Raw genomic sequence first — 17,195 nt, 5'->3', positions numbered from 1 at the left:
CTTGTCCTTTTTAGGCATTTATAACAATATTTCAATTTTTATTTACATTGGTATGTTCAGATAACCTCAAACTGGATGCTCCCCCCCATTCTGTATTTTCATGAAGACTCAATAACACAAACGAGTGGATGGATAAAGACTCTGTAGAGCTTTAATTACTTCCCAATTCCACATAAAACAAATATAAAAAAGTAGAGCACTCTCTAGATTCAGAATCGGTCAGAACCGACCTGGAACCTCCCTTCCTATGAAGATTATTTCTGTAGCTCCGTCTTCATACAGTTTTTAAAAAGATCCATTCATAACAATACGGCCAGGAGGTAAAAATAAACTGAAGAGAAAACAAAGAAATACATCCAAAAAAAAAAAAAAAAGGAGCGCTACCACAAATTAAAGATTCTCTCAACAGACATCCTCTGATGTGGCTGCACATGAGTGAAATGAATGGCACCAGACAGGAAAATAAAAATAAAACTGAAGAGGAGATTCTTGATGCAAGAGCTGGTTTTTCTAATGTGTCGCTTCATCACATCGGGTGAACACAAGTACACATTTCATCGGGATCGTGCGTCTCAAAGCTGCAGGGCGCAGAACTGCTGGTACACGGCCAGGATGTGGTGGTCGAGCTCGGCGGTGAACAGCAGGTTCTCCAGGGTTCCCATGTACTGCTGGATGGTCGCGTGGTGCTGCAGAACGAGGGGGAGACGTCACAATAGAGTTCACAGAGTGAGTTTAAGGTAAAGCTAGCCTTGGTTTCCATATTCAGATACATTAAAGGTACAGAACTTAGCAGTGTGTGGAAAGATTTTTCTCCCCCCCCCAAAATGTCTCTTTTGGTAGTAAAGGGTTCCAGCCCGTTCTCCTGTTGAACCAAAAGCCAACTGGAACTGAGTGAATTACATAAAGCTGGCATGTTTATATTGGCTCATGTCCAGCACAGCAGTATTTGCCTCATGTTTACAGTGCTACTCTTAGCATCTTAAAGCATGCATCTGAGCCTGAGGTTCTGCTGGACATCTCTTCCTGTTAAGAGTTGTTCCTTCCCCCACTTGCCAAGTGCTGCTAGGTCCCTCAAAATGAAGGGCCTTTAGTTTATAGCAGGGGTGGGCAACTCCAGGCCTCAAGGGCCGGTGTCCTGCAGGTTTTCCATGTGTCCTTGATCCAACACAGCTGATTTAAATGGCTAAATTACCTCCTCAGCATGTCTTGAAGTTCTCTAGAGGCCTGGTAATGAACTAATCATTTGATTCAGGTGTGTAGACCCAGGGTGAGATCTAAAACCTGCAGGACACCGGCCCTCGAGGCCTGGAGTTGCCCACCCCTGGTTTATAATATAAGGAACCCCTATGTTGTTAATTAAATAAGAAAAAAATAAATTGGATAATAGAAGACAAAGTAGCCTTTATAAATGAGATTCCAGCCTCTCTGCTCTAGCAGATATTTAAGATTTTTAGAGTCAGAGTGGCTCACTTTGCATGTAAGCACTACTGGCCTGCATGCAGTGTGCTATGCATGCTTGAAATTACATAATTTTTTTATTTAGTTTTTCTTTTTTTTTTTTTTTTATGAAAATGTGGCAGACAACTTCGTCATTTATATTTTTCTGATTTTCCAAGTAGCTTTATGGATGCCGTAAGTCCCATTGAACCTAATAATGTGTGTGAAATTTGTGTTTGTCTCAAAAGTCTTAAAACTACAAAGAAAGTAATTGCTTGTCCTTTTCCAGAGGAGTAAAGAAAGTCAAAATTTTTACTCATCCAAAGAAAACTAAAATCAGACTAAGTGGGCATTAATAAAAGAAATCTAATGATGTGTGTGTGTGTGTGTGTGTGTGTGTGTGTGTGTGTGTGTGTGTGTGAGAGAGAGAGTGTTTTGTGCTTTTACCATGAGGAAGATTTGCTGCAGCCGCTCGATGCAGTTTTTGTACCAGGGCGTGCTGATGTCAACGCTGCCCGTTTCACAGCGAACCAGGTGCTCCGTCAACAGCATGATGAACCGCTAAGGATGGGGAAAAGCCTCATTTAAAAATGCTTTTATGGAGCAAGCTTTTATCTTTGCATTTTAATCTCTTCAGCTCGAGAAAGAAGAAGGAGTCGGCAGTGGTGACTGTCATGACGCTGGCAACCATTTTAGCCTACACGAATCCAGGAAGTTTAACAACCTTGGAGATTTCAGTTCCAGAAAAACTGATCAGTCAGCTCTGAGTGTGTTCACTCTAAGTGATCGCATTTATCTTTTAAAACATCGTCTGTTACTGTGGTCCGATATGAGCTTTGACCTTGTCTCTCTAATGAGGAAATGAAATAAAGTGGCAGTCAGCTGCTTTGGTGACGAGAGGAGGCCAAAACCAGAAACTGAACCAGAGTTTAACTTCCGTTGTTGGGAAACTGAGAACCTCAGTTTTTACTGATTCCACTTTCTGGAACACAACCCTGGTAGAAAATCAATTCTGTTCTGAGATTTTTTTTTTTTTTTTTTGTCGTCTAATCCCAGAATTTAATCCGTCCCCTCATTCTTCCTTCACCGACATTTGACTGAGCCGGAGGAGGCAGGTCAGATTCAAACCCAGCAGTTGTTTCATGTGTCTTCACTTGTGATGATATAGATCTAACCCTTTCTACAGTGCTGTTAGCACACAATGTTTACCTTCTAAGGAGCAATCAGCTGCAGTGATGTGGGGATCTGCTCAGATTTAACACTGACACAGGGCCACTAGAGGGCACTAAAGATGATTAAATCCCTTGTTTACTTCCACCTGCAGGAGTTGCATAAGTTGGAGAGCTGGCACCAGCAGCGCTGCAACCTTGAAACTGGTTAAGTAGTTAAGAACAAACTGTAGTCTTCCGTACCTGGAAGATGACAAGGAAGAGGTTTTTCTGCTCGCTCTGAGCAGACTCCACCTTCTCCTGGAGCCTCTCGATCTGCTCCTCCAGCTGACCCTCCTCATCTTCACTGTTCTTGTCCATATCCTCGTCGTCCCCGCTGTCGCGCTAGTAGTGAACAAAAATTTGAATTCATTTTACACAATTTGTTCATTATTTTAAGTTTAACGTTAAAATAACGATGATTGCATATTGGGGGGAGGGTTACCCTCTTGTGCTGCTGTTTCTCCAGTTTGTCTTTGGCCTCCTCCAGCTCCTTCTGGATCTTCTGCACGTGTTTGTTCATCTTTCGGATGGTCGAGTGCAGGATCTCCCAGATGAAAAGTCTAGATGAGGCACAAAGTCTTTCAGTTTACAGAGAAGACGCTGCGCTTGCGTCATGACAGCTAAAACCTAAACATCTGCGTGTCCCACCTGGTGAACTCGTGGGCCATGTCCTGAGAGAAGAGCCAGTTGGCGACTGCAGCACAGTCCACAACCTGCGTCCGAATCAATTTGTCCACCAACACGGCGATCATCTGCCAATCAGCAGAGTTGACATGAACCACAAAAAAAAAAAAAAAAAAAAAAAAAAAAAAAAAAGAACTGGCTTCATTTACATGCTCGTGGGTCTGTTTGTTGTACCTGCGGGTGGTTCCTCCACACTTCATACAACACTTTGAGGAGGTGCAGCTTTCCCTCGTCACTGTTGGCCAGAGTCTTCAGGATCTCGTGAAACCTGAAAGCAATCAGACGCAGGTGAGGCCAGCAGCTCTCCAGTCACTGCATGTGCATTCAGAGCATAAAAAGCAACTAAATTAAATCATTTTCCTTTTATTTCAGCTCTTAACAAATAATAGTTTCTGGCACTTTGTATAACAGCAGAAAAACATCTGATACATCTCTCTGTATCATAGATGAATACAATACAACATTTTGGTGGCAACAGATGTTCCTTACTTGCCGAGTGCACTGAACGAGTGGCTGAAGGATTTGGCTGCTAGGTTGAGCAGAGTCTGCAGGAACACGTCGATCTTCAGAGGATTGAAGCTCTCGCCCTCGTCTGGAGGGACCGAGAAAGAAATGTAATCAAAGAAGGGAGAAGTGTAGGAGAAAGACAGCACTGCACAAATGAACTTTTCATGCAGGAGCAAGTAAAACGAAACAGGAAACAAACCATCATCATCTTCCTGGTTGGGGTTGGGGACCTCTTTGAGGACGGTGAGGATCTCTTCGTTAGATGCTCTGTTCTTGATGGCGTTACTGACGGTGATGGACATGGGGTAACCCGGTAACGAGGCTATGAAGCAGCAGAGTCCAGTATTTAGTTATCAGTCTGCTCCTTTTTGTTTTTAAGTAACAAGAAAACATGTCTGGCAGTCTTACAGGCGCTCTCGTCTGGATATTTATATGTAAAGATGGGGTCAGCAGGAATGAGGGCCGAAAAGGTTGGAGGCACGATGTCCACTATCCTCTGGTGGTATGAAAGTCTGCGATTAAAGCAGCACAACAGAGAACAGCAGAGAAATGAGCAAAAACACAGACGTTCTTTCCCCTACAATTTTCTAATCCAAAGGGATTTTTAAATGTTTTCTTGTTATTGTACTCTCTTCCCAGCCTTACTTCTTCCCTATAGTGGCCCTGATACACCGTCACAAACACTCAAGATAAAGAAGATAAACCCTCTCTAACTATATTACTACACCTGACTCTCATGTCCTGATCTCCTCTACAGGACTGGAAAACTCAAAGAAAGCATAAATAGTGCCCCAATACCTCATGCACTTCTCCAGAACCTCTTTGACAAACTTGGGCTTGGGTTTCTCTAGATCCACGGTCAAGCAGTCAGACCTTTAAGACAGAGCATGATTTAGGTTATAATATTAAAAAGGCAAAACATAAATACAGCCACTTTAAATGCTCCCAGTCAGTCACTCACCAGTCATCCCAGCTCCATCGGAACTGGAAGTTGCTCAAATGATGAGAAAACCAGTTGATTAGTCTGCAAAAATTAGCAGTGTGATCACATTAGAGTTAAATGAGAGTCAGGAAACCTTCTCTTTGTACTGTTAAAGTTAAGACACAGAAACATTACCGGTCTATGCAGGTGGTGTTCATGGTGTCCAGTCTCATGTAAAGCATCTCTGTGGCTTGGGCCAACTAACGGGCAGGTGTTAAGGCTCCAATAACAACTTCTAATTGTTAAACCTTTAACAATTTTCCAACTATAGTGTGTTTTCTACATATGTGCTCATTAAGACAAGTCAAATCTGATCTCCATTTGTGTCCTTTCACAGACACTTCTACTCATTAAGCTCCTTGTTGTGTTACAGTTAGTGAGTTCAAGTTAACTGAACTGCCCATAGGAGTGAATGTGTGTGAGTGAATGTGTGTGAATGGTTGTCTGTCTCTCTGTTGCCAGCCCTTAATCAGGCTGGCAACCTGTCCCGGGGCGTACCCCACCTCTCGCTGTATGGTAGCTGGGATAGGCTCCAGCCCCCCTGTGACCCTGACAAGGATAAGCGGATGAGAATGGATGCCCTAGAAGAATTATTCAATTTGATCGCGACATGGCAAATATGTGTTTTTGCATTATCTGGTGCATATTTTTGCTGCCTGTATTAAATTATTATGAAGAAAATGTCACAGGAACAACAGAGAGGAGAATCCAGTCACACATTTGACTCAAATGCTAACCTTTTAGCCCCACAGCCAAGGTTACCCACGATAAACTATTTCACCAAACTCTCAGCGTCTCAGTATTGAATCCTGGGGTTTGAACATGGATTACATAAGACCGACTGCTAAAATACTTAGGCCCTGTTAATCTCTAAAACTAATCTAAATTAAAGATGGCCACGGTTGCCTTTTGCAACAGTTTGGTGTATTTAATTCAAACAAGTGTTCAAATTTTTCAAAGGAGCAGCTAAAGGTTATTTTTTAAGATAAAATAATCAAGGATACGACTTGAGGCAACGATCCGGGCTGCAGTTTGCAGAGCTCGATCAGCAGTGTGGTGTACATGACATCGATGTGAGGCGGCGAGGGCAGCTGGAAAAGTTCCCCAAAGATCACCTAAAAGAGAAAAAAAAAGCCAATAAGCCAGCAGATTAGACTAAAACAGCTCTGCACTGTTTCTACTTTTTGATGCCAGAAACAAGAAAGAAAATATACCTCGACGATATGATAGTTGAGTGGGATCTTATTTTTCCCTGGGTAGCTGAGGAGCTGGGCAGCGCTGAGCGTTAGGAATAGAACAACAAAAAATTTGTTTAAGCATTTTAGTAAAAAAATTATACGAGTGACTATTTATTCACACATTCAGGTTTAAACAAAAAACAAAAAGCCCTCATTGCTCACCATGTTTTCCTCTCTTTCCAGTGAGTTTTGATAATGCAGTGCAGGTTTTCCTCTATAACAAATCTCTCCACAGAATGGCTGCCGGGCATAACAGGTCCCTGAACAGAAAGAGATGAATATGTAAAAAGTTGCAGAAGAAGAGTTTGACAGACAGCGTTTTATCTGTAATGAACCTCTGGGGCGTCGGTGTAGTCAAACATGCGGAAGATGACCCGGGGCATGGGGTACTGGGCGTCGGGCATGTGGCCCGGTGGGGTGAAGGGGGGCAGGTTGTGTTGCAGCGCCTCGCAGAGCACGCTGTCAAAGGCGATGTAGGGACGAAGAATGTGACGCTCCTGCCAGCGGTCTTTCTTCAGCTTCTGAATCTGAGCCCAAAGGCAGTCCAGGTACTGGAGGAAGGAAGATACGATCCGTTTACTCAGACGAAAACAAACATTGCTGTATTCAAACAGCAAGCTCTAGTAAACATGAGGCCATAAGGAGACACTTTTACTGTTTTGACCATTGCACATATTTGCTGTTGTTTAACCGACTGCAAGACTCTCACCTCCTCTTGTGGATGGGGTTTATCTGCAGTCCACACCTGCAGCATGGGGACATGGGTCTTTACTCTCCTCCTGAAAAATGTGGATGTAGCCAAGAATAAAAACGAAACAACGGCAGCAAACGATGATTGCTTAATTAAAATCTAACCAAACCGGGGAACGTACTTGAGGTAGCCTTCGATCTGGCTGAGGAGCCGGTCCATCTCCACGTCCTTCTTCTCATAGAGCTCCTTCCCGACCCAGGGCAGACAGGACAGAACGACGTACACAAACCAGTCTGACCGAACCTGACAAAAAAAGAGACCAGTTAAAGGACTGGATCATAATCCACCACAGTGTGGACTGTGACACAGCCATGGGCTAGTGAAAAAAAGATCAAAATGTGCTCCATAATGATAAAGACTCACCAAAATTAAAAGAAAGAAAGAAACAGATAAATCAAATAATTACTATTTTAATGTAAGGTCTGGCTCAAATGTGAACATTACAAATTATTTAAATTGCTTTTGGGTACCATGCAGCTTGTTTCACACCATAAACCATCTGCCTACCTGTGGCACATCTTCCTCCTGAGTAACACTGACAAAGTTTTCAAACATGGCCACCATAGAGGGAGCAGCAATCACGTGGCAGTTGACCAAATCAGACAGAAAACGCACCTAAAGAAAGAGATGTCATTATGAAAAATAAATACAAAGTGGCCATGTTAATTAGTTTAAAAGCAATCTGAAGGATTATTATAAAAGCCAGCATACCAAGTAAACAGCTTCACTGTACAAGTTGTTTTTTAACGTCTCCTTCAACTGCCTGATCATGGCCTCAACGAACTCGCCCCCAAAGTTGTAGTTCCTGGCGTTAAGGAGGCCGACTAAGGTCGTATAAACTGTCAGCTTCTCGGGCAGGAGGCGGGCACTGTCAACAAATGACAACATATAATGACTGCCGCCACACAAAACACACTTGGAAAATTTATTAGAAATCAAAGGGTGAGAGGTGTGAACGTACACAGCACATAAAATGCGCAGAATTTTGCTTTTGTAGTTTGGGAGGTCTGCCTCTAAGACGCCAGCGAGGCCCTCCAGGTTGCTCTCGAGGGATGATGTGCTCTGTAAGGAAATATTTTCGCACAAGAGCAATTTGTCACTAGAAAGCAATTTAACACAAAGCAAAGAAGACCTAAAAAGAACATTCTGGCATTTACTTTTAGAAGCAAAGTTTTGCACTGAACTTGTGAGGCTCATCTCTCTAGAGTGGAAAATGAAGCTACTCATCCTAAAAATAAAAATGTGTCCTTCCTGTAGAGTCTCCTTACCTTTTCCCCAACACGACATATCAGTGACTCCAGACGGTCTTCGATCTCAATCGGCTCCGATGTTCTCCTCCTCTTATGGGCTTGACCTCCTGGAAAGGTGAAAGAGTAACACAATAATCAGAGCCAGAAGAGGCTCAACCAGCTCCTGTAGGAATTATCTGTCAGTTTCTCTTAGCTAGTGCACTCTTAAAAAGAGATTTTTAATCTCAATGAGTCTTTTCAAAGTTAGGATGATAAATTCTCCGCTGTGTTCATCAGTTACACTGTCATGTCATGTTCAGTGGTTTTCAGACAGCACAGGACTATGAATTAAACAATGGTCTGATAAAATAAAGCTATGTGAAGTTCAGAAAAGCACACTTACACTGTCATTTAAAGAATAAGAGCATTAACAAAACATGAATCCAGCAATTGAATTGAACATTTAAAGGGGACCAAATTATTTTTACATTATTCTTTTCTTTATTTTCTGTTATTTATATAAAGGTTTATTAACACTGTTAATATATTAAAAGTAAGGATGTAGTCTCGAGTGGTTGTTCGTTATGTCTTATCAAACCAAACAGCACTGTATCAACAGCGTTCTCTTTCTGGGATTAATAAGTTATTTTCCTGGTGTCGCATGCAGACTGCCACACCTAACAGCAGTTCTATACTTGTTTTAAGTGCACAGCGTAGGTACTTCATACTAGCAAACTCCTTCGAAATCTGATGACTTAACCTGATGTGCACCTTCCTGGAAAAGAAACTACACATCACACTACACAACTCATTAAAGGGCTTCAGCCCTAAATATATATCTGAGTTGTTTTATAGATACAAACCCTAAGGTTTGCAAGATCTGGTCACCTAATACTGCTTGAATCTGAAACAAAACAGGCTAATAAAGCACTTAGCTGCTATGCTGTTAACCAGGGGTGTCAAACATAAGGGCCAGGGGCCACAATCGGCCCAGGAAATACTCCAGTCTGGCCTCCATGGGCAGCTTTCAAAAGTGTGAAGGAGGGCATTAATTCTGGCTTCTTGATTGTATTTTCATAACTTTTATAGGTTTTTATACAGATAAAGAACTCCATGGCCACTGATCCTATGCCAAAGTAATTAAGCAACAGGTGAACAATTAAATGACAGATATGTTTCCGTTTACTGTACAAATGTATAATTTTTAAGAGAGACGTGACAAAAAAAAAAAAGTATTTTCTGTGAATTAACAAAAACTGTTTTATAATTCAAACTGTATGTGCGGCTGTGTGTGAGCCATGACACAAAATAACTTTTGACATCTCTGCTTTTTATTACCATCATTGCTATTATTGTGGTTGCTATGAATATTACTACTATTTCTGCATTTCCCTTCTTTTCTGTTTTAATCTTAATCTTGTAAAGCATCTTGACTGACTGTAGTATTTGAAAAGTGCTATATTAAGAAACTTGCTTTGCCCATGTACATATGCAAAGTTACCATAGTCCCAGATTAAGAGAGGAGATCTGATTTAATCTTTAAACAGACCAGGTCCCATTTAATTTCAGGATCTTGCACTCTGCGGGAAAATATTTGATATTTTTAGGTGATTTTCCCCGCCCATAAATCCAGATCCATAGTTAAACTTTCAATCAGATGTTAACACTAAATCTCGTGCATGTTTTGAAGTGTTTGGTTACCGCCCCCATAGTCGCTGACTACACTGATTAACGCCAGCTAATCCTGCAGCTAGCTGCACCGGTTCATTTTGCGGCTGCATGCGACTGTTTGAGCACTTTTCTCGCTTTCAGTGCGCCACAATGTGACTGAATACTGCGGTCATCACTGGTTTTGAACTTTTTGGATCTCGCTGATAAAACCCAAACATTAAACTAGTAAAATAACCCTCCCAACAGTGCGTAGGGGACGCATGAAAAGCTCGCTAACGCCAGCTAGCCACCGCTGGTTAGCCTAACGGTGTGAATAACACGCCGTTAACGTGCACCGACTCACCGTCGTTCTCATCGCTGTGCCGCCTCCTGGACATGTTTCACCCCGCTTCGATGTGAATGTAACAAAGCCAAAATATGTGTTGAACGAGAAACAAAACAATGAGTCCGTTAAACGAGTTTATCTATGGATCATTCAGCAGCCAGCCGCTCAGAGAAAAATAAAAGCGGTCTGATTCAAGTGAAGCACATCCGGCTAACCCGGAAAGTGCACCCGTCTTTGGTGTCCGGAGTTTTGTGCTGAGTTTTCCGGTGCACGTTTGGAGGATGTGTTTGTTTGTTTCCTTAAAATAATATGTTAGAATTTATCTTTAATTCTGGTGAGACGGGTTAGTCGCCAACTGTTTTAAAAGCTCTTTTAAAAACACAATGGCGGCGGATGATACACCCTGCTCAGAGTTTATAAACTGGGAGGTTGACTCTTCAATTTGTAATGGATTCAAACAGGAGAAGCAACTTTCTGCCCCACAAAGGAGATACTACAGCTTCTGCAGGAGAAAGGTGAGCATCAGGACACACTGACTGGAATCCCTGTTTTATGGTTCAATTGTTGGACATATATAACGATTATTGTGAAATTTCAAGATATTTAATTTTGTTTTTCGCACATTGAAGTCTGAGGCAATGTTTGAACATTAATATCTCAAAATCTAAGAAAGATAAAAGCCTTAAATTGTCCCTGGCCTCTCTAAGCATCGTAAATGAATCTGATCTGTAATCTGTATTTTCTATTTAAAATCTGAAAATACATACACATTTGAGCACACTCATGAAAAAAAACTTCAAATTGCAAACACCATTGGTGACAGTTACAATTTCAACATATTTTAAAAAAAACGTCTGATTGTTTGCATCGTGATTTTAATCAGTGGTTCTACTGTGTGCTGGGATAGCATGGTGTCTTCCTAAAACACTATATGTTCCATATTATCACTTTTGTTGTTGTTGTTGAATTACGCGGAGGCTGGCTACAGATTTAAAAATTCGGTCATATGTCCCCCCCTTATTCTTGGCCACATTGGCTGGTCACAGTCTTACAGAAGGTTATGGGGAAGTACTTTTTGAGTAAGTTTCTTCCCACCCCCCCACCCTTGTACTTGATATGCTCCCAACGTCTTAGGAAGATGGGTGTGCACCTACCTTCAATGTACGGATAGGCTATTCGGCCCACACTAATTGATATATAATAATACAATAGTAATATATTGTTAAGAAGGAAGGGTCATTATTTACCAACTTTTGAGTCATTTATTTTAGAAACGGATACAGTTTCTAAACTACTCTGGACAAATTTCAATATTATCGCATATTGGGCAACATATGCACCAAACTGTGGCATACGATCACACAGCCACTGTCTTATAATCTTAAACATCTGTTTGACCATGTTAAAGATTTAACTCTTTAATTGTTTTTTATGTTATCCCCTCAGTCATTTGCTGCCTTTGTGGCATCCAAGAAGGACGGTAGTCACGAGGAAGGAAGCCCTTTGTGGTGCTGCTGCGGCCAGACGTTCATCGAGCACGCCGCCATTCACAAACACGTGGCCAGAGTGCACAATGCTGAAATACAGCAGCTCGCACAGGACGAGTATGAGCATTTGTTTAGCCAACTGGAAGAAGAGCCCGAAGCAGCGCAGGTGAATGAGCACAGTGGAGAAACGGTGGACGTCTCTGTGTGGATTCCCGATATCAGCCACATCTCTGAGGAGCAACTTAAAAAGTAAAGACAATCTCAATACAGTTATTTCACTATATTCTATATTTCTAATCTATATATGTAGATTATTAATGTGTCCCGTTTTAATTTTTGAATTTGATGTTTTATTTTTGTTCTTTGTTCTCTCGTTCTCCATCAGCGGTCCAGGCAGGGTTCTGCTTTACTATCACTACTGTCGCGTCGAGGAGCCACATGTCATCTGTGCTTGGCAGAAAGCTCTGTGTGAGAAGCTCCACTTAACGGGCAAGGTGAATGAATTGTCCCATCCAGTCTTGGGTTGAGGAACACTTCTATGAAAGAGCAAAGAAAAAAGGCTTTTCTCTTAATTTCAGTGAAACCGTGCCATTAAAATATGTGTTGATCTTTTTCTTCAGGTGAGGGTGGCGACTGAAGGCATCAACGGAACAGTTGGTGGCACAAACTTGGCCACTGACATTTACATAGAAGCAATGCGTTCACATCTGCTGTTCGAGATGGCTGAGGAGGATTTTAAGGTCAGAATCAGATAAAGGGAAATTTTATATACTAGTGTCACCTCCCCCTCTTAATATTGCTTCATAGGATCATAGGACTCTGTTATAGGCTCCATCAGGGTGTGGTTTGTCCATAATCAGACTTTAAGCAGTTATTAATTTATTTTTGTTAATCTTTGAATATTAATGGTGCTGTTTTTGTGGGTTTGTTCAGACCAGTGACGGTGGCGCAGAGTGTTTTACAGAGTTGAAGGTTGGGGTCTACAAGGAGATTGTCCCAATGGGAGTGGACCCAGATCTTATATCTTACCAGCTGGCAGGTACTATTTGTACTGACACTGTAAGCCTACAGAAATTATTAATAATGTAAGTGACACCTGTAGCTGATTTACTAATATCATTGCCTTTATTATCATAATAAGGTGCAAAATGTCTGCTTTGATTGCTGCTCTGCAGCCATAGCTGTGCTCTTGTACCAGCTGATGAGAAACTCTATGCTGTGCTTGTATATAATGTCAGGTATGTGTCTGTTTTGCCTCTCAGGAGTTCATCTGGAGCCCGACGAGTTTCATAAAGAAGTGGAGGCTCTTCTGACTAAAGGAGATTCATGCAATGACACGGTCCTCCTGGACTGCCGCAACTATTATGAGAGTAAAATTGTGAGTAGTAAATTTGTTTTCTTTAGGAGATTGTTGACTTCATTCAACTGTAATCTGATCATTTTGGTGGTTTCAGGGTAATGTATGATCTTGGCATACTTGTGACATGCCCAGAGATTTATGTTGTAATTTAAGTTTTTTGTGGTGCACCATCTACACAAGCTACCGTGAGCAAATAGTAAGGATGGGCAGAACACTGATATTTGTAGCTGGAAATAATGAGTCTGTATCCAAACAGAAAAGCATGACTGGGATCAATTTCATAAGCCTCAATATTTTAGCCAGAAGCAGCGGTACTGAGGTTGTGCTATTAGAGAGTAATGTGCAAAGGCTGTAACAGTTAATAATTGCTGGGTTTTTTTGCCTTCAGGGGCAGTTCACTCAGTGCCTGGCGCCAAATATCCGTAAGTTCAGCTACTTCCCAGACTACGTGGACCAGAACCTTGAGCTGTTCAGAGACAAGAAGGTTCTGATGTACTGCACAGGAGGGATCCGCTGTGAGCGTGGCTCCGCCTACCTCCGCTCCAAAGTAAGCTGTTCAGTCATCAGTCTGGAAAGCTTTTAGTGGAGCTGGGTTCACTCGCTCACTTGTTGCAGGTTGCTGATTCTCCACAAGGGGGAGCCTTGTACTAGTAGTTTAGGTATTGAGAAATGCATATTTCTGAAATGTTTGCATCAAATATTTTAAGTTCTTGTTCATATTTATCTCTTAAATCTGGTACCAGGATGTGTGTAAGGAGGTTTACCAGCTGAAAGGTGGAATTCATAAGTACCTGGAGCGTTTCCCCGAGGGGTTCTATCGTGGAAAGCTTTTTGTGTTTGATGAACGCTACGCCATCTCCTCAAACAGTGACATCATCTCAGGTTAGTGTGTAAACAGAGCCCATTCTCTGCATGTTAGAAGTACCAGAAAGCATCCATAAGCTCTAATATTCTCTTAATATACATGTATTTTTTAAATAAAATAACAGACTCTGTTTAGATTGCAGGTACTGCGGCCATCCGTGGGACCAGTACAAGCTCTGCTCCACCCAGTACTGCTGCCAGCTGGTTCTGTCCTGTCCAAGCTGCAGACAGGACGGCCACACCGCTTGCTGCCCCACATGTCGGACCAAAGGTCAGGCTCAGTCCGAGGAGACCTCACATCACAAAGAGGAGTGCGAGTGCACTGACGTACGCCCCAGAATCCCTCAGGATGTGTAAAATGATCAGATTTCAGTGCTTAAAAATAACATAAACATAGTGTAAAATGTGTGTGACAGATTTTCAAAATAGGAATTTTTATACTTATGTATGTGGGAAATTAAGTCAGATACATTTTAACTAATGAAAATCTATTGAAGAAATTGAAGAAAATATCTGCTGAATCTGTTTTTATCATGTGAATATTGTGAACATTTTGTCACTAATGAAAGCTCAACTTCAACTTATTGTATGTATAAATGTTTCTGTTTCGTACTTTTAAACTGTGACATATATTTTGTCTCTTGTGTTTTCAAGCTGTTTAACAAACAGATGCATCATTATTTAGTGCTCCGTGTGTAGCCAAGATATGCATGCATTACTAGGATCTATGCACGTTTGCTTTCCAAACTCTGCAAACTCTGGCTAGTGTAGCTCACTGAGACTGCAGGTGTTGTTTAAAGAAACCACAAGCAGTAGTGCATCTGTTTGCCTCGTGGCAGAATGTCCCTTTAACATATGTAATAATAGATGCATGTCAAAAACAGCGCCAAAGTATGCAGTTACATAATAGGTTTAGCAGGTCATAGCATGAAAGTTACAGCAACAGAAGCAGTAAATGAAAGCAGTAACTAAAATAAAGCTTTTAAGAAAACGTGATGTGACAGACATGAAGGAGTGGGGTACCTGCCTGTTCTGGTAGGCTAGTCAAGCTGCACAGGGCTGGGCTGTGAGGACATGTCTCATTAAAGGAGGCTGGGCCCAATTGATGCTTGGGGAATGTTTTGTTTTCTAACAATTTGGTCAGAGACATGCAAATTAATAGGCAGATGGAGGAGGTATTCTTCACCCTGTTCCTACTCAGACTAAGGAGCAGATATCGATTCTACTGGGTATATGCCTGTATGTGGACCTGTTCAACTCTCCTCTCTATAAAGGCCCAGTATCTCAAGACTGGAACAGGATGTATCTACACTCTCAAGACTGTGCAAGGAGACATAGCATGTGTGGTTACACTATCATTCCTTTCCAAAAATAAACTAAAACCATCAGCAGGATATGCAGAAACATCCACTACAGTATAAATTTCTCTCCAAAACCCCAAGCTGGAGATGATCTGAGACTATGCTTTTGTGCTGTGTAATACTAATATCTACCAGAAGGTGGTCAGGCATGTAAGAGCATGTTCTTATAATGCTATTCTGCAAAAGACAAAGTCTGTTGAAGAAATGCTGAGAAACAAAGAGAAATTTCAAACAAGTTGACATCCAAAATATCTCAACACATCCCCTGGTGGTGAAAGTGTTCGATTCTACAGTGGGAAATGACAAAAAGTGTCTTTAATTAAGAGTCTAACTTTCAAGGTCAAAGTGTGAAGACATTTTTAAAAAGATATACAGGGGTAGTGTTGACAGACATTAAGGAAGAAGATAAGACAGTATAAAGAGATGAGAACAGTTTGGTTGCAGGTGTTGACGTGTTTCTCAAGGGGGAAGAGGAAGGACGGTCTGTGTATTCAACCTCACCTCTGGTGCCGGTGCCCATCTCTCAATTTTAAATGCATGTAGACACTGAGGGTTCTCGGGAGGGGCCGTGCTGACACCTGCTGCTCTCTGGCAGGAAGCACCATGCCCTCCCGTGTTTTAAATGCACTTTAGAACAACACTGTGCATGAGCGGGAGGAGGGAGGTATGGGGTCTTCACACACCCCCGTTCTCTGTTAGCCATCGGGGCGGAGGGGCTGGAAGGAGGTGCTGGCTGTCCGTTTGGGGTCTGGGATGCGGAGCCTCCCTGCTGCTGCGGAGCCGGGGGCGGTCTGCTTGCCTCAAACCCCGGGGAAAGGGTAACATCTCCTGAGTCTTGGTGCGGTTTCCCTCTGGGGGTGAGGGTACCTGGACCTGGGGTATAGAGTATGTTTGGGGGGGGGGGGGGTGATTGTGTGTGTACAGTGTCCATTTGTGTCTGTCTTTACGTTGGGTAAGTGCTGAGTATTTGTATATGCGTGCATGAGGGTGGGAATGCACGTTTGTGTCTATATTGTCAGGTCAGGTCTTAGACTCCACCTCTCTGGGAACATTTCAGGCCCTCCAAAGTGTGGAGGCCTATCTCCCCTCACCATACTCCCTGCCGGTGGTTGATGCCCTCAGGCGTCGGTGCGTTGGTAGTTTTTTTTTTATGTAAATGTAAGGGGCTGGGCGCTCAGGTATGTATCGGCTCACTCCCAGTGGCTGCTTGGCGGGGCCTGGCGCCCGTGGCTCGGTCGGTGTGCACACGGGTGTTCTCTATTCATGGACACAAACCACACCTTTCTTGGCTGCTACCTCAAATCACATTGTGCGCTGTCGGTCCTGCGTGCTGCACAACAACATTCAGTATTTAGTATTTAATTTTATTTACACTTAGCTAGATGAATGCAATGGTGTTGTGTTTATTATGCGGCTCTCTTTTTTTTGTTGTTGCTTGTTTTCTCTTTTTTTCCTCTCTCAACAGGTGATCCGGGGAGATTTTCTTTCTGTTTAAGTGCCCTTCTTTCTCACTGTCCCCCTTCCCCTTTATTTTTCTGTTCTTTCATCTTTTTTCCCTCCCTTTTCCATCCCCCAGCCATGTCTCTCTTGTCTGTAACAGCTGAAAAAATAAATTAATAAATAAATAATAACAACAAAGGTCGATCGAACGGACCAATACGGCAAAGCCGTGATGATCCACTTGGCAAAGTAAACCCGTTAGATATCTTTGTTGGTGTAGCAGCACGAGGTGAGAATAAAGTAAATACTCTTCACAGTTTAAAAGACAACGCCACCCTGGGAATTTCACCCAGAGAATACTGGAAGTAACACTAATCACCAAGAAGGCAGTTAGGTTTGTTATACTCAGTACAGAGACGAGGTTCAATGATAAAACACACACTCACACTAATAAACTAAGAAAGGCAGGTGTGTACAGTGTACAAATCTTCGCGCGTTTTCTGCAGGGGCGCAATTTTAAGCGCCCCCAAACCATTTAATTCAGCGACGCTGATAGGTCAAATATTTATTATTTTCCCCTGGCAACCATTTAATGATAGGCTATTTCGCTGCATATCAAGAAGAAGAAAAACACCGTTTGTTGGTTGA

At 42.2% G+C, this 17,195-nt stretch overlaps 2 protein-coding genes across 3 annotated transcripts; one reads left to right on the top strand and one right to left on the bottom strand.

The window, feature by feature from the left end:
- Positions 1-129: 129 nt before the first annotated feature.
- Positions 130-10,216, bottom strand: LOC120720654 (nuclear cap-binding protein subunit 1). Its single transcript, XM_040010411.1, has 23 exons — positions 10,054-10,216; positions 8,079-8,167; positions 7,772-7,872; positions 7,522-7,678; positions 7,318-7,425; positions 6,932-7,053; positions 6,769-6,838; positions 6,395-6,610; positions 6,222-6,319; positions 6,036-6,099; positions 5,826-5,936; positions 4,957-5,021; positions 4,801-4,863; positions 4,638-4,712; positions 4,248-4,351; positions 4,039-4,161; positions 3,822-3,924; positions 3,507-3,600; positions 3,297-3,400; positions 3,091-3,208; positions 2,850-2,990; positions 1,885-1,998; positions 130-686 (listed from the first exon to the last, which is right to left on the bottom strand). Exons 1-23 carry the CDS (start codon positions 10,085-10,087, stop codon positions 573-575), a joined length of 2,388 nt encoding a protein of 795 aa, XP_039866345.1. The 5' UTR covers positions 10,088-10,216; the 3' UTR covers positions 130-572.
- An 87-nt stretch (positions 10,217-10,303) lies between these two features.
- Positions 10,304-15,361, top strand: LOC120720656 (thiosulfate sulfurtransferase/rhodanese-like domain-containing protein 2). Of its 2 annotated transcripts, none has more exons than XM_040010414.1 (9): positions 10,304-10,550; positions 11,482-11,771; positions 11,908-12,016; positions 12,143-12,262; positions 12,456-12,561; positions 12,785-12,900; positions 13,271-13,429; positions 13,626-13,764; positions 13,883-15,361. In XM_040010414.1, exons 1-9 carry the CDS (start codon positions 10,419-10,421, stop codon positions 14,101-14,103), a joined length of 1,392 nt encoding a protein of 463 aa, XP_039866348.1. In that variant the 5' UTR covers positions 10,304-10,418; the 3' UTR covers positions 14,104-15,361. The 2 variants fall into 2 exon arrangements, with proteins under 2 accessions (XP_039866348.1, XP_039866349.1); XM_040010415.1 differs by having other exon boundaries at positions 13,872-13,985.
- Positions 15,362-17,195: the final 1,834 nt, after the last annotated feature.

The sequence above is a fragment of the Simochromis diagramma genome, unplaced genomic scaffold, assembly GCF_900408965.1.
Source record: "Simochromis diagramma unplaced genomic scaffold, fSimDia1.1 OVJJ01000585.1, whole genome shotgun sequence".
Classification (NCBI taxonomy): Eukaryota; Metazoa; Chordata; class Actinopteri; order Cichliformes; family Cichlidae; genus Simochromis; species Simochromis diagramma.
This window is presented reverse-complemented; position numbering and strand designations above follow the sequence as displayed.

What these genes read in the sequence shown, in the direction of transcription:
- LOC120720654 (XM_040010411.1), bottom strand. Translation starts at nt 10,087, where the DNA reads ATGTCCAGGAGGCGGCACAGCGATGAGAACGACG. An exon ending in CGATGGAGCTGGGATGACTG is followed by an intron (nt 4,713 to 4,800) that starts GTGAGTGACTGA and finishes TCTGTCTTAAAG; the next exon opens with GTCTGACTGCTTGACCGTGG. An exon ending in TCGTTCAGTGCACTCGGCAA is followed by an intron (nt 3,601 to 3,821) that starts GTAAGGAACATC and finishes GATTGCTTTCAG; the next exon opens with GTTTCACGAGATCCTGAAGA.
- LOC120720656 (XM_040010414.1), top strand. Translation starts at nt 10,419, where the DNA reads ATGGCGGCGGATGATACACCCTGCTCAGAGTTTATAAACTGGGAGGTT. An exon ending in TGGCTGAGGAGGATTTTAAG is followed by an intron (nt 12,263 to 12,455) that starts GTCAGAATCAGA and finishes GGGTTTGTTCAG; the next exon opens with ACCAGTGACGGTGGCGCAGA. An exon ending in AAACAGTGACATCATCTCAG is followed by an intron (nt 13,765 to 13,882) that starts GTTAGTGTGTAA and finishes GACTCTGTTTAG; the next exon opens with ATTGCAGGTACTGCGGCCAT.